This window comes from Manis pentadactyla, chromosome 4, assembly GCF_030020395.1.
Source record: "Manis pentadactyla isolate mManPen7 chromosome 4, mManPen7.hap1, whole genome shotgun sequence".
Lineage (NCBI taxonomy): Eukaryota > Metazoa > Chordata > Mammalia > Pholidota > Manidae > Manis > Manis pentadactyla.
Window position 1 is genome coordinate 100,732,815 of NC_080022.1, and position 22,966 is coordinate 100,755,780.

At 54.0% G+C, this 22,966-nt stretch overlaps 1 protein-coding gene across 3 annotated transcripts; it reads right to left on the reverse strand.

The window, feature by feature from the left end:
• Positions 1–676: 676 nt before the first annotated feature.
• Positions 677–19,841, reverse strand: CSF1 (colony stimulating factor 1). Of its 3 annotated transcripts, none has more exons than XM_057500553.1 (9): positions 19,510–19,841; positions 16,323–16,445; positions 14,997–15,059; positions 13,342–13,512; positions 9,611–9,758; positions 7,402–7,532; positions 6,838–6,890; positions 6,457–6,514; positions 677–2,824 (listed from the first exon to the last, which is right to left on the reverse strand). In XM_057500553.1, the coding sequence occupies exons 1-8, from the start codon at positions 19,546–19,548 to the stop codon at positions 6,469–6,471; spliced, it is 774 nt and encodes a 257-aa protein (XP_057356536.1). In that variant the 5' UTR covers positions 19,549–19,841; the 3' UTR covers positions 677–2,824; positions 6,457–6,468. The 3 variants fall into 3 exon arrangements, with proteins under 3 accessions (XP_057356536.1, XP_036772602.2, XP_057356535.1); XM_036916707.2 differs by having other exon boundaries at positions 7,402–8,426; positions 19,510–19,836; XM_057500552.1 differs by lacking the exon at positions 6,838–6,890 and having other exon boundaries at positions 7,402–8,426; positions 19,510–19,837.
• Between the last annotated feature and the right edge of the window lie 3,125 nt (positions 19,842–22,966).

Below are 22,966 nucleotides of genomic sequence, written 5' to 3' on the forward strand. Positions count from 1 at the left end.
TGATTCTCAGCTGAGCCAAGGTTGAGAACCACTGATCCAGAACTTTGTCCACCACACTTTCAGGAGTGGGGAGGCACCTCTTTGCCTAGGGGGTGTGTTTGGCCATGCTGGGCCTTCAACCAGTCTAGCCCTCCCCAACATCTGTCTGCACCTGGAAGGCCTCATCTTTGGTCTCTCCACCCCCAGTAAGACAGTCAGGCCTAAGACTTCTCACACAGCCTGCTGGCTCTCTCCCCCTGCCAGCCTCATCCACTGCCCAGCCAGGACAGCGCTCATTCAGCTCAAAGCCCTTCTAGGACCTGGCCAGCTCCCCCTTCCCTGGACAGCAGGAGCCCATGCTGAAGGAGCCTGTTCCTTGCAGGCCCCTCAGGCCCTCAGACAGAGCCCAACCAGCCATTTTCCCAGGCTGAGCTTGGCTGGGCAGAAGCAGGGACCACCAGGCCTGAGGTTTGGCTGGTTTCTGTCCACTTTCCTATTACATAGATATGCAGATGAATGTGTTTGGGACAGTAATAATGCGGGAGGTTTTGGTAACAAGACTGGAACTTGGAGAGAATCCTCCTTCCCCATGTATCTTGGAAAAGCTTTCTGAGCTGGGGCTCACCCAGCAGCTGCTGCCTGCCTACCCTTTTGACACCTACACCCCGAAAGCAAGTTTTCCCATGACTCACACATGGCAGCTTGTGCACTTGTTTTATTATTAAATATATAAGCAGTTTCCTATTTTTTAAATAGATATTTAAATGACTTTATATAAAATAATTCACCACTTCCAAGTATAAAAAACAAAATCTCACAGTGTGTGAGCCAATATTCCCTCTCGGCTTTCTCAGAGAAAAGGGATTCCTGTGCAAGTAGCCGGGGGAGCCACCCATGGGTGGCTCTGGGGTCCCTGCTGCTCCTATGTCACCAGGCGCCCACAAAGAGCTTCTGCAATAGGTTGGATTCGCTTTCTTGACTGTTCAAATACTACATGTTGGGTGGAGAGCAAGGAGGAATGTCTTTTTTCCTTCCACTTTTAAACACATATTTTCTAGCATCAAATATAGGATCTGTGACTAGAAGGAGCCCCACAGGGGAAGCTCTCCTCTGCCCTTCCCTCTGCTGAAAGCAGCTGGGCAGAGGAGGCGGGGGCCATGACCTTAGCTTCTGTAGGTAGGAAGAGAAGGGCACAGGCTCCAGGCCAGAGGCCAGGTAGGGCAGGATCTCTCAATCTCTCAGTGGAAGGTTTCAGGCTGCAGGAGAGGAGGGACACAGCAGCACAAAGGGACCCTGGCAGTCAACAGCCCTGTCACCTGCTGCCCAGCTCTCAGAGCTGTGGACATGGGCTGCCCAGAAGCTGGAGCCCTCAGGCAGACAAGGACACAGATGTCTGGACCCTCCCACTCCCATCCTGGCTTGCCTGGTCAGAGAGAGGGTGGTGGGGGCATAGGTGAGAGCTCGAGGGTATCAGTGCCTACTGGGGTTGGGGAAGAGAAGGCAAGAAGAGGATGGGTGCTGGGTACTGTGCAGGTGGGGCTGAAGCCCAGCCTCAGAACTCCCCACAGGGACAAGCTGGGTGCCTGCCAGCCGTGACTGAGGCAGGACTTAGTATGAGGAAGGGGCCTGGGCTGGGGGGTCAGGGGAGCAGATGCCTTCCCCAACCTCAGGGGCACACCCATAATTTCAAAGACCCATTTGCAATCCGAGCTCACCCTGCAGCCTCTCTGTGCCTGTCTTCTGCCCTCCCCTTCCCTCTTCCCTCCCAATGGTCACTTCCCTCTTGGGAATGTCAAAGTGCAAGATGCAGAAACCTGGGAGAACAACACAGCCTAAAGACCCGCTCTGGCTGGTAGCCCAGGCTTTCTCCCACCCCAATCCACCCTGGGGAGTCAAAGGCTGGGTCAACGGAAGGTCAGGGCTAAGGGGCTCCCTCAGTCGACAGGTGAGACCGGCTCGGGTGCTCAGTGCAGGAAGCCGGGGAGAGGCTGGAGGGGAAGGAGGATGGACAGATGTTCATTCAAGGGTATGGATGGGGCAGGCAGGCTCAGTATTCACAGTGCAATGGCTGCCTTTATGAGGGGAGCCTCTGCGCGGCCTCCTGGAGAAGCTCTGGCAGGGCTGGAGGGAAGATAGAGCAAAGGCCAGGGCTTGGTCTCCTTGGCATCGCAAGCCAAGCCAGGCAGGTCCTGAGGGCAGGTCTGGCCTCCCTTCTCCGCCTGGCAACCAGCAGAGGGCACTTAGGTGAGTCGGGGGTGTAGACCCCCTCTGGGCGGTCAGTGCAGACCAGCAGGCCCAGTGGCCTCTTCCCGTCTTTCGGGCTGCACACCTTGACAGGAATCCAGCTGACGCTGTCCCGCCCTGCCAATCTCACGCTTCTCTCTGGAGACAAGTCCCTGCTTGCTGATGCTGGGATCCTTTGGCACCAGGCAGGTCCTCTGGGCACAAGGGCTCTTCAGTTCCTCAGCGCCCACCCTGCTCTCCCACATCCCACAAGCATCGGGTCCCTGGCCCAGGTGTTGGCTTGAAGCAGAGTGGGAGGAAGACAGCTCCTGAGGGGCAGAGGGTTTGCAGCCAGGCTTCCCACCCTTCCTCAAGTACATGGGAGCCTCCAGGGCCCATGATAAATATCAGCAGCTTGTGGGCATCCTTCAGCCCTCTCCTAGTCAGTCCAGTGTCTGAGGACCAAGGGCAGAAAGACCCCAGCCTCGCTGCTCTGCTTCAGTCTGGCAAGCAGGAGCTGCCATGGTGAGCAGGCCACATTCCCAGGAGAATGGCTGGGGAGGGGTGGTGGTGGACGCCCCGTCGTGCCTCCTCACATGGAGAGAATGTCCTGTGCACCCAGCTGTAGGGGAGAGAGAAAGGCTGGTCAGCAGAGTGGGAGTCAAGGGAGGGGTCACTGAGGACACGGATGGGGGAGGTGTAGCGTTCCTGTGGGCTGGTAGTTGTGCTGCAGGCAGGACTTCCTCCTGTCTTGCCCTCGCCTTCCCAGCCACCCTAGACACCACAAGGGACCGGGCAGCTTTCTCTGGCAGCAGCCCAAGCCGCTGGCCAACTGGCCTCACCTCCTGTCTCCTCCTGGGGAACCAGGGACCACAGGGGGAGGTCTGAGCAGGGCTGGGAGAGGGGTGGACCATTGCTCAAGCAGAAGGGTTTGACAGTGGTGGAAGGGGCTAACTGAATGTCCTTAGACCCCTCCTCAAGCAAGACTGTCTCTGGTCTTGGGCCGATGAGCCAAGGGTGAGTCCTGCTAACACTAGCAAAGAAGAATTTCTCATTCCTACCTCCATACCCTTCATCACAGAGGGTTGTCACATATGCTATTCAGGACAGCAGGGCAGAGAAAACTGAAGAGGAAGAACTGGAGGCAGTTCTGGAACAAGGAAACTCCCACCCTGCTGTTGGCATGCTAACCCCTAAGCAACCCAGCCTCTTTCCTGATAGGCCAAGTGACTTGCCTCCCTGCATCATCCATGGGAGTTGGGGCCCTGCTCTCTCCCAACCACCCCCACCCTTTTCCCCCTGTCTGGCATCCTCAGAACACTTTGTTCCCAGAGCAGAAATCCCCTGGACTCCATCCAACAGTTTGACTTTGGATCCTGTGTGGAGCTTCCCTCCCTGACAGTCCATAGGCCCTACTCGCAAAGCCTGTGATGGGTAGGGAGAGATGGGACTGGAGCTTCTGGCTTGCAGCCCATTCCCATGCTCTGGCGGGGGAAGAAGGGACAGCCATAAACAGGACATGAGCCATGCTGAGTAGAGCTGGGCCACAGGCCCTGCGGGGGCCAGGAGGGAAGAAGGGCTAAATGGGAGAGCTCCAGCCCACTGTCTCTATGTCCTGGTTCTTGGGAGAGGAGGGGTTGCTGTGTGTTTTCTTTCTGAGAGCCCCTCTCCCAGCTTCAGTGCCTCTGTTTCCCTCTCTCATCTCTCTTGTCAGAGCAGCAGTCTGGGGGCTGGCCCTCCATCTCCCTTGGGCTCCTGGTCTTGGCCTGACACCACCCCACCTTAGGGCTGGATCTACTGATCCAAGTGGGGCTCTGCTGCTCTAGGTTCTCTCTCTAAGTGAAATCTTGAGAAGAGGAAGAGGAAAGCTTGGGAGGGGCTGAAAATAGGCAGGCAGGGAAAGGGGAGTGGGAATGTAGAGATGGGGCAGAAGACCGAGGCCGCGGGGGAAGGGGCTGGCAGCCAGCCAGAGGGTGGTACAGCCTTTGTCCCTGAAGTCTCCGGTGACCTCAGTCCATCCTCTGCTTCCCAGTCCTGAGGGGGTCTGGGCCAGCCTCACAGTGCTGCCCATGTCCCATCTGACCCACTCACCCATCTTAGCCCACACTACTGACAAGGTGGGCCCCAGGGTCCTAGATGTGTTACTTCTTACTTTTCCTAAATGGGATCCCCTGGTTTGGGGCATTTGCCAGATCCCTATCTCTCTAGGAGTGGCCCAGAACCTGCCACAGTACACAGGAGAAGGCCCTGAGGAGCTCACTTGCATTTGGCACACATATGACTGCAAAGTTGAAATGGGTACCTCAGTTAGCCGGCCAGCCGGCCAATCACCTCCTCATCAGTTAGCCAATCAGCTCACCAATCAACACCTAGTCAGTCAGGCAGTTACCAGTCAGTCAGTTTGTCAGCTACCTGGCCAGCTAGCCAGCCAGTTGGTCATTGGTTAGCTGGTTAACTGCTCAGCCAGTTAACTGGTTGATTAACTGGCTGGCCAGTTAGAGACAGCCAGCAGGGTCAGTTGGTCAGTCAGCCCTGAAGCCAGTCAGTCAACATTTATTGAGTACTTGGGAAGTATGGAGATGCCCTTTGTATTAGAACCTGGGATAGAAAAAGAAATGCAAAAAAGTAGAAAACACAGGTCCTGCCCTCAGGGGGCTTACAGCCTTCTTAGGGATGGGGAATGTTCACATACACGTAAAATCAGATTTTAAAATGTATACAAACAACATCCAAATAAGTGCAAGTTAATATAATATTAATCAAATACAAAAGAGCAGAGGAGTATGCACTGAAGGAGCAATCAGAGGGTGGTGGAGACAATCGGGAAGGCTTAGTGGGACTGAGGGGAAAGGATGGGGAGAGGACCATGGGCTGCCTGCAATGGCAGGGGCGAGGAATAATAAGGGTCAACAATGTGGGTGAGGACAACAGAAGGCATTCATCAATGTGCAGGAGCCACACTTGGGAGGGCTGTGTGACAGAGTTAGGATTTAAAACAATTTCAACAGACTAGGATGATGAGCAGAAACCAGCAAGGTGGTTTTAAGGCTGAATGTAAACACCTGCACTTTAGTTAAAAAAATTAAGTTGTCCAAGTACAGGATAGAGAAGGTCTGGCTTGACAGAGGTTTATGGGAAACAGAACCAGGGGTTTCAATAGACTACAGCTCAACATACGACAACAATATGATGTAGTGTTAAAAAAAACTAATGCAATCTTAATCTGTACGAATAGAAGAATACTGTCCAGATCAAGGAAGGCAACAGTCCCACTGTACTCTGAGCTGGTCAGACAACATCTGGAGTACTGTGTCCAGGGCTGGGTGCCACATTTTCAGAGGGACATTGACAAATGAGTGTGTCCAAAGGAGGGCGACCAGGATGGTGAGGGGTCTGAAAACCATATCATATAAGGAATGTTTGAGGGACTTGGCCACATGTAGCTTAGAGAATTCTTAAAGGTGACAAGGATAAATAACTTTAAATATTGGAGGACTCTCATAAGAATAAGAGGGAGGACTATTGTGGAGGCGCAGGGAAGCCAGTTTGGCCTTACAAGAGGACGGACTTCCTCATGGTGCTATTGGGAGATGGCAGGGAACCTGCCTGGGTCTGAGAGTGTGTGCCTAGCAGCTGGTTGACTCCCTGTCAGGGATGCAGAGAGGAGAGGCTGTAGGGTGGGCTGTTAGGCCAAATGATTTCTGAGACCCTTTCCAAGACTAATTTCTATGGCTCCATGAATCTATAAGCAGGGAGGTAAACATGAACTTGGTGGGGGAGGAGCGTCCAATCAGAGTGCAGACAGGGGGGAAGCTGACAAGAGGTGCATGTTAGGGGCGGCTGCTGGAGGAGCGTGGGAGCCAGCCTGAGATGGTTGCATCTGACACAGTTGGTGATACAGAGCTACTGAAGCTACCCAGGAGGGTAAAGACCTTACACGAGAGGATTTTGGTTGCTCTGGGATGCAAAGTGGCAGCAAGACTAGAAGCGCAATACAGAAATAATCACCCAACGCAGCGGTAATAGTGCCTGGCCTCAGATGGGGTGGTGAGAATGGAAGGCAGTGGGGAAACCTGAGGACCCCGAAAGGAGAGGGTTGGCTTCCTGGGTGATGGATAAAAAAGGGAGTAGAAGAGAGGGGAGGGAGTCGGGTGTGTGGGCCTCAGGAGCTGGTGGCATCACCCACAAGCGAGGGTGACTGGGAAAGGGTGCAGCTAATTTTAAAGGGTGAAGGGAGATCCAAATCAGTCTTACCTTAGAATTCCTCTACACTGGCAGTTCCACCTGTCTGTCCTCATCCTGGGTCAGGGGGCTGCAGGCAAAGCACAGGGCTGGAATAAGACTTCAGCAGAGGCTGGGGAGTGAGGAACCCTCTAAGTTTGCTCACTAGCCCCTGAGCATGTGCTGCAGCCCTCTCAGATTTAGAAGACCCAGAACTGCCTACCCTAAGAATAAATTAGGAAAAATTCCAGGTATCTAGGAAAGAAGAAATGCCCTTTCTCCTCTCCACCCCCACCCCATCTTCTTCTGAGCTCCATTTCCTCAGCAAGTGGAAGAAAGTACCCCCCCAAATCTCGAGGGGTAAGAGATGCCAAGGCCCCCAGTGCCGACCAGAGGTTCCCCTCAAACTCTCACCTGCCCTCTGGTTGCTCCACAAGAGAATCTACTGTCGAAGGGTCTCGATGGCCCTGGGGACAGGAAAGAGCAGGCTCACCGAGGAGCTGTGGAGGGGCTGCTGGGGAGTTGGTGAGAGTTACCCCAAAGCAGGGAGCAGCCAGGGGAGCCTACTCAGGCCTTCCTGCTAGCAACTCTCCATCTCCAGCCGCCAGCAGGTCACCTACTATCCTAGGGGAGAGCTCCCAGGGTAGGCCCCACCCTGACACTCACGCCCATTGCTTTCCTACCCTGGCAGCCCTCCCTCCTGGCTTCTCATCCTGCTATAGGCCTAAGAAGATTCTCTCCCACTCCTCCTGCCCTGATCCCTTCCTGTCGCCCTTATGCCTGAGCCTTCCCCCTTCTTGAGGACTCTCTCCATTTCAACCCCCCATCTTCTGTGCACAGGCAGCCTCCTGCCTCTCAGTGTCTAAAGAATGCCAGCCAAAGCCAAGTCACCCCCCAACCAGCAAGACCTGCTCCTCCACCCAGGCTGTGCCTCTGCCTCATGGGATTCCCTCCTGGCCCTCAGCCAGCTCTTCTCACCCGTCTCCTCCGCCTGTAGAACAGGAGGCCACCGACAGCCAGCAGGACCAGGATGATGCTGGGCACCAGCAGGCGGAAGACAAACCCAGGAAGCTGAGGGACTGAGGGTCCCAAGTGCTGCCTTTCATGGCCTGCATCAGTCAAAGGAATGGAGTTAAAACGGGCCAGTGGCCTGGCCGACCCCTCACTTGCTGGTCCTCCTTCCAGTTCTTTGGGGCTCCTCCGATCCCTGGTGCTCCTCTTGCCCTCCAGCTCCCCCAGGGGTAGCACATTGCCCCAGGGGTGCCTTCTGGGAAGCCTTGGCTGAGCAGAGAGGGTGGAGTGACTGCTGAGGCCTTGTGGGAGCAACGGCGTGGTCCTGGCCGAGCCTGGCTCCGGGCGGTCTCTGGGCAGGGCAGACGAGTGGTCTGTCTTCTCAGACATGTGCCTCCAGGCCTGGCCAGTGGGTCTCACAGGGTCCACCACAGGCAGGGGGTTGCCAGTTACACCCACAGGCTGCTGGCCAATTGCCGATCCCAAGAGTGGAGAGGATGCTGAGAGGAGATTGCTGGGGCTGGTTGTCTGTGCCTGGACGCTGCTTCCTCTCGGCCTGGAAGAGGAAAGCTCTGCCCCTTGGGGTATGGGACCTTCACTAGCATCTCCGGAGGCCTCTTCTAGGGCCAAGTTAGTGCCCAACACAGAGTCAAGAATGTCCTCCGTCCCATGGACAGGGGCCCCAACAGAGGGGTGCAGCTGAGGTGAACCTCCCATGGGACTGCCCTCAACGCCTGCGGTCTCTGCTGAATCAAAGCTCCGGCAGGTGCTCCTGGGTGGTCGATGCTTGGCACTGCTCCCGTCCACTGTGCGAAGGGGCTGCTCACTGGGCAAGAGGGAGCTGCCCTCTGTCCCCTCAGAGTCAGCCCAGGTCAAGCCAGCCACAGGGGCCACGGAGGGGGCGAGGGGCTGCTGAGGGGAGACAGAGGCCGGGTCACCGCTAGGGGTGGCTTTGGGGTACAGGCAGTTGCAATCAGGCTTGGTCACCACATCTGAAAGAACCACAGAGAGAGGGAGAGAGAAAGAAGGGGAGGAGATAGAGTCACCAGCCTTCAGCACAGCTTTCCCAGAGGGGGTCAAGAGGGAAATATGGGTTTGGGGGTCCCCTCACCCCCTAACTCAGCTCTGGGGCTGAGGAGAGGACAGAAGTGGAGCCCATGCTCATGTAGGAGGCCTTAGGCAGGGAAGGCACAAACTGCAGGGTCTTATAGGCAGAGAGTGAAGAGTGGGATATGGATGCACCAACTGGGGGTCGGGGCCAGAGAAGACAGAGAACAGCATTTCCTGGAGTTCCAGGTGGCTAGACACCAAGCTGGGGGTGAATGGCAGCTGGGAGGAGGTCAAGCAGTGGCCCCCAGGACTAACACAAGACACCCTTAAGACCCAAGGATGCTGCACAGGTGGGGAGACAACAAGGTGGTGCAGTGCACAGCCAGGGGCCAACAGCCACAGCCGTAAGCAGGAACAGGTGAGGCTGGGATGTGGCCAGGCCTGAGGCCTTGGGACTGAAGCAATGAGGCTAGACTTGGCCATCGGTGGGTTGCAGGGCTTCAGCCCCTGCCTCAGGGAGCAAGGTTGGAATGTAAGAGGACACACGTGGCACAGGACGTAGAGATCAGGACACGCAGGTATATGTGTGTGCAGCTGGGCCGGCAGTGGGAGAGTTTGAATGATGCTCAGACTTCAAATCCAGCCTTGTTCGTTGAGGGGACCCTCAAGGCATCCTGGGGACTTCCAGAGCCAAGGTGTCCTGGTGATCTGCAGCAGGGCTCCTGGCGCAAGGGCCCTGACTCCCAGATGGAGCCTCTGCTCTCTCCACAGAAAGCCAGCCTGTGGAGCCCTGGGGAAAGCCTCCATGCCTACAGGGCTCTCTGAGAGGGGCCTCCTTTTCTGCTCCCTGACGTCACAGCCACCAGCATGATCCTTCTTGGTGCCTCAACATGCAGTAAGTGTAGGTGTACATGCACACACATGTCATAAAAGACATGTGCCTAAGACTGCTCAGCACACGAAGCCACATACATACATGAAACAAGCATGTCTACACATACAGGAGCACAAGCAGCAGTCAAGCTGCCTCCCAGGGGTCCCTCCAGCCCCAAGGCTCACCTCCTAATCCCTGCTCTGTTCACACACCTTCCCCCGCTGGACCCTTGGGGGCCCCTCTGGTGCATACCTTGGCTGGAGCATTTAGCAAAGCTGTCATTGCAGTTTTTGCTGAAAACGTTCCAGTCCTTTTTGAGGAGATTCTTTGTTTCATTGAAGACATTCTTGATCTTCTCCAACAACTGAAGAGGTGTCTCATAGAAAGTTCGGACACAAGCCTGGAAGGAGAGCACAGCCCCTTTGGTGAGGATAAGCATGGGCCCCATGTCTCTAGCCTGTTTGTCAAACTCCTTTGGCCTGTCTCACATCTGTTTTCTCTTTCATTTTCTCCCTCCCTTCACCCATGGTTTGTAGCAGAATCAGTCCTGAAGTTGGAAGATATGTCATTTATTCATAGATTCATTTAACACATATTAACCATATTACCATGTGTCAGGCATATGGTAATTACCTGGGAATCATACAATTAGCAAGACAGAGGTAGTCCCTGGTGGATTAGGACATTGAGTCCATCGGGACATCAGCACTAAACACATTGTGACAAGTGTGGTGAGTGCGATGAAGAAGGATGGAATGATCTGAGAGTGTACAACAAAGGGAACTAAAAGAGGGCTCGGGGGAATTTCTCCAAGGAACTAAGATGAAAAGATGAGCAAGAGTTAGCCAGAAAACAAGGCAGGGTTAGAGAGAACTGCCTAGGCAACAGGAACAGACTGTGCAAAGGTCCAGAGGCAGGAAAGAGCCTGAAATGAAGATAGACTAAAGAAGGCTAGAGTGGCTACAGTGCTGCCACCTAAGAGGAGGGTGGAGAGAGATGTAACTGAGAGAGGTCAGGGAGCAACAAGTCTTGCAGGGTCTTGTTAACCATGCCAAGAAATGTTAACCTGATGTATATATAGAGCAAAGAGAAAACATCTAAGGGTTGTTGGGGAGGTGGGTGATGGCATGCTAAGACTGGAGTTTTAGAAGCATCATCCTGCTGTGGTATGGAGAATGGCCTGGAGCAGGCCATGGCACTGTGGGTCCTGCTCTGGCTTTGGAAGCAGGGCCAAGGCTGTGTTTGTCGAACTGCTCTTTTTCTTTCTGCTTACGGGACCCAGGCTCCCCACACCCTTTGGAGCTCTGGGAAGCTTCATACATTGCTGGTTTTCCTCCTAACTCTTCAGCTGCACCTTCACAGTCTCCTACCAGGCTCCCTCCTCCACCTGACCTCTAAATGCTGGCATTCTTCAGAGCTGTCCTCAGACCAACTATCCTTTCCTACCAGCCAATGCCACACATGCCCATGGCTTCATCTATAGTCTACTTGGTGATAACTTCTGGATACCAAGTTTTTCCTTAAACTGAGAGCTGCATAGGGAAGAACTATGGGCTTTAGTAGGCTGTGAAGTTTTCAAAGGCATAGCCGTATGCCCACGCCTGTGTGTAGTAGGTCCTTAATAAATGTTTACTAGATAAGATTGAATGAATGTATGAATGAGAAGACCTGGGCTCAGCTGCATTGCATCAGCCAGGTGACACTGGCCAAAGGAACTCTCCAGTTTGGATCCATTTCCTCCTCGGTAAAGTCAAAGCAACAATCCCCGCCAGCCTCGCCCTGGGGCTACTGGGCAGGTAAGATGGCTCTTTCTCACCTTTTATCATGAACCTCTGTCTCCCTCACATCTCACCTTGCACTTCACAGAGAAAACAGGGACCATCAGACAAAAGGTCTTGAAGCGCACCTGCCTCAACAGAGGCTGTGCCTCTCTCTTCAGGAGCTCTGAATCCCTCCCCTGCATCTCCTCTGGAGACCAAGCCCCTTGCTGTAACGGCCCCATCCCTCCTGGGCTCTGCCTCCTCTGCATTCACACCAGGTCTGTGCAATGTGCAAGGTGGGTGACTTGTTAAAATGCAGATTCCTGGGCCCACCCAGACCCTATGAATCAGACTCTCTAGGGTTGTGTGGGAATCTGTATTTTTATAAGCTCCCAGAGTGATTCTTAGGAATCTTAATATTGGGAAACCACAGATTTAATACCTCTCTTACTAGAAAAGTTTTCTTCCCTCAATCCCTCAATCCCACACTCCCTCTGGCTACCCGACTCTTTTTTGCACCCTTTTGGAGCCGTTCCTCCACGGTGCTGTTTCCACTTCCTCTCTTCCTGTTCACCCTGATCTGGTACCTGCTTCTACAGCAACCTCCACATTGCCAAATCCATCCGACACTTTCCACCCTTACCTTGCTTGGCTTCTTAATCCCATTTGATAAGGTTGACTCCTCTTTCCATCTTGAAACACTCTTTTTCATTTTCATGGGCCCAGTGATACCCCATTGTCCTGGTTTTCCTGCCACCCCTCTGACTGGTCCTCCTCTGTGTCCTTGCCAGGCCCCCTTCTTTACCTGACTCCTCACCGCCGGGCTTCCCGGCCTGCTCCTCTTCTCGCAGTGGGCAGTGCTGTAAGTCCCCTGCCTCACAGATGACCTGCAGGCCACCTCTTACATCTGTATATTGCCAGCCAAACTCAAGACCCATGTACCCAGCTGCCTGCTTGCCATCTCTACGTCGTCATTTCACAAACAGTTCCAGTTTTCAAGGACCCCAAACTGAACTGCTCTTCCCCCGAATCTGCTCTGCCTGCTGGTCTTGCCCATTGCAGCACCACTGGAACTTCTAGGTACTGGAGACAAGCCACCCTCTGTTCCCTTCCCTCTGCTCCTCACGGCCTCCGCATTACCAGGTCCTGTGGTCCTTTCTCCAGACTCATCGGACTGTGGTGTTCACTTGCCCCTGCCTTCACTGCGCCAACCGAGTCAGACCGCCAGTATCTCTGGCCTGGCTTGTGCCTCCTGACGGTCTCCTGGCCTCCATTCCTGCTCCCTACAGTCCATTCTCCACAGCAACCCAGATGGTCTCAGGGTGTAAGCCACATCAGGTCACTCACCTGTTCACCACAGCTTCCCTCACAGTTGAGACAAAATCCCACATCTTTAAGACCCCAGGTGATGTGCTTCCACCTCCCCATCTCTCTCCCTGGGCCTGCCAACTCCCCTGTGAAAGGTCCCTGCGTGTGCATGTGCCCGCCCGCTGCAGGGCACTGTGCACAGGTTCCCTCTGCTGGAATGCTGGAATGCTCTGACTAGCCTTACTGCTCCCAACTCTTACTCATCTTTGGACGTCAAATCGGTATTTTCTTCCTCAGAAGCCTTCTCTGTCTGCCCTTTTTCCCCAGTCATTCCTAAATTAGAGTCCATTTCTCTCTTGCAGAGGCCCGTGTACTTCTCCTGCGTGGCACATACCCTTCCCTGGCTTTCTCTTCAGCAATGCAGTTACTGCCATCCTACGTACCACATATTTCACTTATGTTTTGTCAGTTGTCTCACCATCCCCAAATGTAAGCTCCACAAATGTGGGGATTTTGTCTGTTTTGACCACACTGTTGCCCAGTGTCTAGAACAGTACCTGGTATACAGTAGGCACTCATTAACTATTCATCGAATGAAAGCATAGTCCTCATGATTTGTAATTCTTTTTACTTGTGTCACCGTTTAATTGCCACTAACTCCCTTGACTGAAAGCTCCATGGGGGTGGGGACCATGTAGTTCTTGCTTATGAAGACATGGTCAAAGCCTAGCACTGTGCCTCCTGCACAGTGGGTCCTTAGCAAAAGTTTGTGGAATAAATAAATGAAGGAGAGTGAGTGAACACTGACATGGGGGGAGGTGAGTGGATGTACTCTGTGCATATGAACACAGAGGATGGTACCCCCACTGCCACCCTCCCCCCTTACTCAGCGGTCCTGCTACAGGACCCTCCTACCTTGTCCTGCTCCGCATAGTCCTTGGTGAAGCAGCTTTGCAGCCTCAGAGAGAGTTCCTGGAGCTGCATGATGATATTGGCATTGGGGGTGTTGTCTTTGAAGCGCATGGTGTCCTCCATTATGTCTTGCACCAGAAGAAATGCCTTCTTAAGGTAGCACACAGGATCTTTCTGAAAAACGAGGATGTGGAGCTGACGGTGTGGCTGATGTGGCCAGGAAACCCAAGCTGTGAGCCAGAGGCTCCCCTCCCAGGCAGCTCAATGTTAGCCTCTGCAGGGAGGGGCCACGCCACCCCAGTACCAAGGAGAAGGCTGGCTGTAGCTAGTCTTTCGTTCTTTCTTTTTGGGAACTGGGGTGGAGGGAAGGAAGTAAATTCTGATAAGAGAGATCTTCAGATTTCTGGAAGCTGAGGCTTTCATCAGAATGGGGTGCATAGGTAGGATGGGTTCAGGGGAACTTTTCTCTCTCTGTCTCAGTCTCTCTTTGGCTTGCTTTCACAAAAGGTCCTATGCCATAGAGCTCCTTCTTAATCCTCCAGGCCATCGGGGAGCTGGAGGCCACTTGAGGATCCAAAGAATAAGAGACTGTAGTTGCCTTGACAGGGACTCTGCTTTAGCTCTGTATTCCTAGCATCTGGTCCAAAAGCTTCCTAGTAAATGCTTAATAAGTCATGTGGGAGGGAGTGAAATACTGAGGTCATCTGGACCACAAGGTGGTCTCCAGTTCCAGCAGAGGTGGGTATGGGTCATGTGTGCAGAAGCTCCGAGACGGAGCAACTTTTGGGCATTATGGTGATTTTTTACGAGGCACAAAGATGAACAGGCAGAATAAAGGCGGGATGGGGACAGCTGGGAAGGCATTACAACTATCAAAAGAGCTTGTGCAAAGGCTTGGAGGCAGGAAGGAGCAGGGAATGGGAGTAGTGGGAGGGATTATGTGGAGCTCAGGCTAATCAACCTGGGCATTCTCTTGAGGGTGAGGGGGGCCTGACATGTTTGGGGGATGGAGGTGAGGGAACAGGTTGGAGTTCCAAGAGCTCCCCCTAATGGCAGGATGATTGGTGCACCGGAACAGGGAGGCCATTTAGGAGGCTGATGAAATTGTCCCAGCAACTGATGGGGTGGGGCTGGGGCAGAAGGCAGAGCTGCTGAAAGGCAGAACAGCAGCACTTGGGGGCTGATTGGGTGTGGTGTAGGAGGAAGAAGGAAAGTGCTGGACTGACTCCGTGGCTGCTGGTCTGTCTGCTGGATGAGGGGGACATCCTTAAGTGAAGCACATGACCCAGAAGTATTGGTTTGCCTTGGGCTCTACAGCCCGCTTGTCTGGGTTAAAGTCAGGCCTCCACCACTTACCGGTTATGCTTCCTTAACCTCTCTGAGGACAATAAACAAGATTAGTGTGCCACATAGTGGTGCTGTCAGGATTAAATTAGAAAAGTACCTGGCAGACCTTGCTAATAGGCCAGGCTAGGAGAAGGAAGCAGCAGGGGGTTTGAGCCCTGGACCCTGGTACCCCAGGCTTGAGCCCCTAGGGATCTCACACCCTCATCCTGCCCAGCTTTAGGAATGTCCCTGCCTTCATTCTCCCACATTATATCCACCCTGAGAAGCGTACACAGGCTAGCACATGGGCCTTGTAAATAGTCTTAACTCACCAGCTGCTCCTGGTCTACAAACTCAAAGGCAATTTGGCACGAGGTCTCCATTTGACTGTCAATCTGTAAGAGAGAGCAGGCCAGTGGTGGCAGGGTGCCTGTCGTTTGACTGAGCTTGCCTAAGAATGGAGACTAGAGTTTCTAGGTGGATCAGGGTTTGATCTTCCTCCACCTCACCCCTAACTGCACCTGGAAAGACACAGCCAAGGCTAGGGGAAGACCTGTGCTTTCCACATGTCCAGGGGAGGGCTACAGAAGAACAAGAAGCCTTCTTCTACTTCCCACTCCATGAAATCTGACAGATACCAGTTCATTATAAGGATGCACTGTCTAACAGAGAATCTAGGACCCAATCTCCCATGACAGATAGTAAGCTCCCTATTGTGGCAGGAATTTGAGGAGGCTAGACAAGCTCTGGGGAGTCAGGATCTGTAGCAGCTGGAGCTAGATGCCCTTAAAGCCCTGTGGGCCCCCAGAGTGGTGGTGGTTCCCTGGTTCTAAGCCTCAGAAGGCCGTGGCTCCAGGTCTGTCTTGGATTGCCACAGTAGCTGCATGCGGGAGGAAAAGTGAAGGGGTAAGAGAGCCAGGTGGCCTGGCTTATGGGCCCCAAGCTCAGGGTTCTGGAGCTGGCCTTAGCCAGTAGTGCCCCACCCTGGCTGGCTAGCCAGAGAGGTGGAATTCTCTTCTGAGCAGCACAGCAGCCATGACAGCAGCCTGACTCTGCTAGCTAAACCACCTTTGAAATCATCAACATTTCTGCTGGCCCTATTAGAATGAGGCAAAGACTCCTTCGTGGCCTGAGTGACCAGGCCATCCCAGCCCCAGGCCTCGGGTAAGAGCCAGGAAAGTGAGGGTGGACGCTGGGAGTTAGGCAGGAGCCTCCCCTCCAGATCTGGCTATGGCCCTGGTGCCAGGCTGGCGGCACATGTGGGAGTCCGGGAACTACAGGCAACATCTGAACACAGCAGGCAGACTGGGCTGACTCCTCAGAGCAAGCATCCTACTGGGGAACAGCAGGCCTCACAGGCCTTTCAGAGTCCATGATTGACATTCCAGGCAATCATTAACCCAGACAACCAGCTGGAAGCCCACTGGGTCCAGAGCCTGCAGGGAAGTCAGAGAGGGCTCCAGAGAGCAGGGGATCAGGGACCCTGGTCCTGAAAGGTCAGTGAGGGGAGCCTCAGTGGAGCTATGTGGGAGGCACGAGCTGTGTCCTGCACAACCCTATTTCTCTGCTGATAACCCCTCTCATTGCCCCTGCTCCCTGGCTCTTGCCTCCATTTTCCCAGTGGGGAGAAGGTAAGGAAGGCATGGCTGTACACTCACCAGCTGTTGCAGGAACTGCAGGTGCCCATTCCCAATCATGTGGCTACAGTGCTCCGACACCTCCTCAGTAATACTGCTGCTCACCAGGAGACAGACCAGCAGCAGCCAGGGGCCCAGCCATGTCTATGACAGAGAGGACATCATTTCTCCCCAGCTCTCCCTCTTCCCATGAGCCACCATCCCCCACTGAGGGAGGGGAAAATGACCACATCACACCTACAATGCTACAGGCTCTGCCTCTCACCCCAGGATGCAGCGTTCCCCAAATCCAGCTTTCTCAGGATTTCCTAACAGGCACATACAACCTCGCTCTCCCTTGATAACAACCCAAATGTCATCTTCTGCAGAAGTCTTCCATTAACCCAGGCCAAGCCAGATTGCACACTGACCTTGTAATGAGGACGAGGAGGTGTTCCTACCAGTCTAAATTCCAAATACACAAGAAACTCTTTAAGAGTAGGACTTACATCTACCCATTATTCTGTCCCTTCAACATCAAAACACCGAGCCATGTACCTTGTGAGCTGCCCATTTCTCTCAAGTTTCTGTTCATGCACCAGCTTCCAGACCTTAAGCTAGAGACACTTCCCCTGAGCCCAGCCCTTCCTCCTACCTGATTCTGCACAGGCCTGGCTCTGCTACTGGAAAAACCAGGGGCCCAAACTCAGTTTCACTGGAAACCTATCCCAAGTCCTGAATGGAACCCTGAGTGTATGTGTCAAAAGGAGCCCAGCCGATTAATCACTGGCAGCAGTGCCAGCTCTAGGCCAGCTCTGGCTGGCACCTGTCTTTCGGAGCCCCTCCAGGCTTTGCATCCAGCTATCCAGCTCTTCTCACAGCAGCGAAGTTTTCCGAGCACCCTTACCTCTTTCAGCACCCACCTGAGCAGTAGCTGCTCAGCCCAAGTGAGAGGAGGACTGGCTACACCCTGTCATTCCCTTTCCTTCCTCTCTCCCTCCTCCTCACTGAGGTCCTCCCTTCTCCAGCCAGAGGCAAAGGGACCCTTGGGCTTTCTTTCCCCAGCCCAAAGTTGCCTCCTGGCAGCTGATGCCCCAAGATTCAGGGAAATATTGTCAGGGTGGGGTGAGAGCAGGCACTTTCCTGGGCTCTGGGTTCTGCCTCAGTTTCCAGATGATGAGACAGATACTGCAAAGAAATAGGACACTGAAAAAACACAGAGAGGCTATGAAACAGCCCCCTAACAACATGCTGATTGACATATAACCAAAAGCCCAAATGTTTGCCAGCTCCTACCAGGGAGGAGAGTTCCTGGCTGGGCTACCAGGGAGGTCACAGGGAGGAGGGGCCTCAGTGAGGCCTTGGGAAATGGGGAGAAGATGATAGCAGAGAGAGGGAGGGGAATGCCTGGACAGAAGGGCACCGGATGGGCCACTGCCATTCAGCTCAGGGATCTGGTGAGGGTCCTGGCCCAGCCTGGGGAGGGAGAGCAAGGAAGAGGGAGGACAGTCCTGGGATGAGGGGAGTTCAGGCTCCGTTGAGTAGTTGAGGAGGTAGCCCTGGGTGGAAACCTCTGGTTCAGGACCAATTGGAGGAAACTGGGCCATGCAGAAGGTGTGGCTGCCACTGAGTCTCTGAGCCCCAGTGTAAATGGTATGGAGGAAAGGGTTCAGGGGAAGAGGATGTTCAGGAAGACAACCTTGCCTCAGGACTTCAAGATACTGATGTCTGAGGTCAACTTAAGCCCAAGGCCTGCCTAGCTTTTACAGCTATTTCAGCCGTAGGCGTGGAGAGTACATCCACGACGGAGGAAGACGCCTATGAAGCTGCGCCTAGTTTTGCCTCGGAGGGGACCTGGATGGGCACCCAAGGTTTAACACTCTAGCTTGCATCTGGCAGAGCTGGCTCTTCTCCCCTCCTTTCTTCCGCCCACCCAGCAGCCTTGTCTAGGGGCAGCCACAAGGGAATCTCTGCTGCAGGCTCAGAGAGATGCTGGGACAGTGCAGCCCAGCTGTCCATCCTCACCTGTTCCATCTTCACCATTAACAAGGTCCCTGGAGAGACCTCAGCGTGACTGGACCCTTGGGCGGACTCTGTCTAAAACCAGCCCGTTTCTTTTCATCTTTATTCCTCTCATGGTCTTACTTCCAGCCCTTATCTTTGTCTCCCTGCTTACCAGCTCAACTTTCATGATTTCACCTCTCGACCCCATCTCCTGTCTCAGTCGGGCTCTCCTCCCTAGTGTATCATCAGCTCTTCTCTCTCCCTCTTACCTGACCTGAAACTACCTCCCTAACCCTTATCTAAATATTTTTCTGCCTCTCTCTCCCTCGGTTTCTCCTCTAGGGCTCCTCAGAGGCAAACCCTTTGGGAGACCACTTACTGCTCATTAACAGTGCCATACTGCACTTCCTAGGAGCTGTCCCAGCTGCTGCCCAATGTTGGTGCAGGACACTCCCCATGCAGCCCCCAGCCCCTGTCCACACCACCAAATCCTCCTTCCACCTTCCTCTATGGCTCCAAAGCCCAGGATCTCCCCCAAATGACTGAACCATTTTGCAAGAAAAAGATTCAGAGATAGCCCCAAGCAATTCTGGAGCCAGGTGGCCCCCAAACAGGCTCCATCCAGCCACCCAAGTCCCCAGCAACTCCTCCCAGGAGCTGGAACAAGTGGTGGCTTGCCCAGCTCCTTCTTCTGCCAGCAGGTTCCTGGGCACAGGCTCTGGCATTCTGTAAACTGGATGACCCCTGAACTTTCCCCGGTAAGAAGTGCCCACTTCCCAGTAGGGTCTGGAAGCATGTGTGTGGCCATAGAGGAAGGCGCTCACTGAGAAGAAGCCACACTCAGTGCACAGCCACCCCGCCTGTCCCTCGGCGGTGGTCGGTCGGAAGGGAGAGGCGGGGGCTCCCTGGCTGACACCGAGCCTCTGCCCTTGGCTGCGGTCCCCTCTCTCCCGCCAGCGGTGGTTCAGTGCGCTTCTCCGCGCAATGCGGAGAGCATCCTTCCCTTTCCCAGGGAGATGCCGCAGCCCCAGGAGCGGCTGCAGGGCCGCCACCGGTCCCAGCCAGAGCGCGCTTGGGGCCTCAGGCAGTTCGAATGCAAAGATGCGAAGGACTCTAGAGCCCGCGACCGCGGAGGGAGAGCCACGGCGGCCGCCGGTTCCCAGGAACCGCGCCGCCCGGCCGCCTTCCTCCGGCAGCCAGGCCCGAGCCCCGCGCCGCGGCTTACCGTGGGAGGGCAGCGCCCGGCGGCGCCCCGCGCGGTCATCCGGGCAGCTAGGTCCCGGCCGGGCGCGTCGGCCGCCCTCTGTCGTTCGCTCGCCGGCCGCGGCAGAGTCCGCGCCCCGGCCGAGAGCCGCGCTGCTGTCCCGGTCGTGCGGAGGGTCGCGCGGCGGCGCCGAGAGAGCCCAGGCAAACTTTCACTTTCCCCGAGCCGGGCTCCACTGGCCAGCTCCTCGGCACAGCCTTTTAAGCTCGTGGGGCATGTGGTTTATGGGAAATCACCTTGGACAGGCGCCAGGCGCGCGCGCGCACACACACACACACACACACACACACACGCACACGCACACGCGCGCACTCGCCCGCGCGCCCGCGCACTGACACAGACCCACACTCCAGAGGCCCACTGAACCGCCTCCCCTCCCCCACCCCGCGGGCTGGGCTTCCCCGCTCTTCTTCCCGGTCGCCCTGCTTTCTTTGCTCAGCTCCAAAGCCTACAGGACAGTAACGCGGGCTCCACCGCCTCCCGCCCTTACGCGCACCAGTTTTGGACAGAGCCTTTCCCTTCCTTCCGCACTTTGCAGGCGAATCCGGTGCTCTCTCTTTCTTTCGAATATTCGTCCCAAGGGACTTTCCCTCTAGCCCTGAAAATTCCCAAATCTGAGCAGGAAATGGGCTGAGAAGGGACAAACACTGAAGACTGCCCCCCATCCGCCCCACCCCGCGCTGGCTGTGCTGCAGCACCCGGCAGAGCCTGACTCAGCGGGTTTGCAGGCAGCCCTCTCCTTCCTGTGCAGACCCCAAGCAGCCCACCCAGCCTCTTGTCCCCTATTCTGGGGGCAGGGTTCTGGCAGAGAGGCTAGCTACCTGGTCAGGAGGGGAGGGACTGTGTCCTGTGACAGGGTACTGGGAGGCTCTGCTGTGTGCCAGGAGACACTCCAGGCCCTTGACCCGCAGGTGATGTAAATGCTGGCTAGTATCCATGCTCCCTCCTAACTGCCAAAACTTGGGGTGATTGACACTTAGATTTCCCTTAATGCTTTTGGAAGTGCATTTACTGAGATGATTAATCACATTTTGTCTTTTTATGAGAATGAATCTAAATGAGACCTAATATGATGAACCTATTAATTATAATGCCAACTCAGAAACTTTTTTCTTCCATTATGATTCAATGTTTCAATCCCTCTGTGAGGCCACCCATCCCCACACCCTGGGGAATATATGACTTGTGGCATGGTCTCCCAGATGCACGTCCTGTCATTTGCACCAGCCCCAAGCAGTAATTTTATACCAGCTCATATTGGTCCCTCTGCATAGAATGCTCCTTTCCCCTCTTGTCTTTATGGCAAACTCTTCAACCATCAAGGTTGAAATCACACCACATCCTTGACCAGCAAAGCCTTCAACTCCCTAGGTAGATCACTGGTTCCTTTTCTGTGTTCCCACTGGTCTAGCTCCTTCCTCTCTGGTGGCCCTTTTAAGTTGTTTGTCATTCATTCACTCTCCGCATTATGCTAAAAAGTATTTAAGGTGGTACTCATAGTTATGTTCTGCCCCTACCTCTGGGCTGACTTCCTCCAGGCTGATCCTGTGTTCACTTACTTCTAAACCAACAGTGCCTAGCATATAATAGGTACCCAGTTAATAATGACTGTGGTGAATGAGGCCATTAGAGAATAATTCACTCATTCCACAAATGTGTTCCATGTGCCTACTATGTGCCAGGCACTGTGCTGGACCTGGGGATATGATGATAGGTTATGTCAACACAGTCCCTGCTTGCATGGGATCAGTCAGAGCCAAAGAGTGTGCAGCAATGACAGGTGCTCAGAGCCATGAGAAAGTAAAGCAAGACACGGAGCCCCACTGGAGGAGGGACGCTGAGGGCTTACTTCCCCTGTGCATGCTTTATCAAGTGGTCCCTGTACAACAAACAATTTAAGACAACATCTTGACTTCACAATTCTTAAGACTGATAAGAGGTTAGAGGAAGTAATGTGAGCAGATAAACTTCTTGACTTGTAGAGAAGGGAGTCAATTATTACCTGCTCCTTTCCTTACCAATCCAGCCCTGCCTGGGGCACACTGAGGCCAAGCTCTGCCTCTAGAAGGCAGCCATCCTCTCCGTCAGCACAGGCCAGGGTCCTTATTCCCTTCAACTGAAATTCTATACATACTCAGGTTTGAACCCTGACTTCCACCACTTCAAACTATCTGACCTTGTCATCACTGTCCAGTCATTTGCTGTGAGACTTTGGACAAAGCTCTCTTGGCTTCAGTGTTTTCATCTATAAAATGGAGACGTTAACTTATCTTTCTTACCAAAGTGTTGAGGACTGAATGGGGTGATGTCTGTGAAGTGTTAAGCACAGGACCTGAAAGTAGTGTTACTGTTGTTATTATTATTATCTGTCTACTCACATGGCTCTTAAGCAATGACACAGCAGTGGTGCAGTGGACTTGGGAGTCCCAGTGACAGATTTAGTCCTGGCTCTGCCACTCATTTGCTGTGTAACTTTAGCCCTTGGTCCTGAGCCCCTCTTTCCTCATTTGTACAATGGTGCCAATAAGCCCTTTTCCCCAACAGTGGTTGTAAGGTCAAGTGGGGACCATAGGGGAGTTTGTAGGACAACAAACAGCACAGAAGAAGTGTTTAGGGAAGTTAGGGAAACACTTTGGAATTGTAGACTGTTGAATGCTGGGAAACTGCATGGAGCTGCTCAGGAATGAGCAAGGTTCTGGATAACCACGACTCCACAGTGCGACTTGCTGCTGTCTCATCTCCGTTGCCTTAGAAGGAGAGGTTGTGAATCTGCTTGACTTCAGACAAGCTTTACCACCACACATGGGGAAAACTGAGGCTGGAAGAGCTGATGTCATACCTGCTTGGGCTCCCCTGGCAGCATGTCTTGTGCTCTCTCTTGCACCAAACTGATATTGCTGTTCCTTGTCCCTGCCTGGCCGGCTGGGAAAACTTAGGCTGGCAGGCCCTGGCTACATCTCAGGACCACCCAGCAGGATGCTGTATGTCTGCACAGGGATCCTTAGCTGTTCACACTTGTAAACCTGTGTATGCCCATCCATGGGCAGGGAGTATGGGAACCATAGAACTGGAGGCTTTTCCACTCCATATTGCCTTGGATGAGCAAGTAGAGGCCCAGACAGGCAAAGCCATTTCTTTGAGAGTGATGTATGAATTGCTACAGTCTGGAGTGGGCCTTAGGAGTGAGGCCCCAGAGGAACAAACTCTGGGGCCCCTCTGCCTTCCTGGGCCAGATCAGCTGCTGTTCTCCCTGCTGACTTCCAGTGGAGTCATGTCCTGAGCTTAGTCCTGGGGGAGGCATAGAGGAATTTAGAACAATCCAAGATTTGGGGTTTCATGATTTCCTAATGTAGGATCATCAAGAAGGCAGAGCTCAGCTGACCCTGGAGGAGGACAGAGGGAGTACAGGAGGGACCCT

Excerpts from the sequence above, each read along its gene's own strand:
- CSF1 (XM_036916707.2), bottom strand. The coding sequence starts at position 19,548 with ATGACCGCGCGGGGCGCCGCCGGGCGCTGCCCTCCCACG. Across the intron at positions 16,446-19,509 it reads CCGGGCGCTGCCCTCCCACG|ACATGGCTGGGCCCCTGGCT; the intron begins GTAAGCCGCGGC and ends TCTCTGTCATAG. Across the intron at positions 6,515-6,837 it reads GTGGAGCAACCAGAGGGCAG|CCCCCTGACCCAGGATGAGG; the intron begins GTGAGAGTTTGA and ends CTTTGCCTGCAG.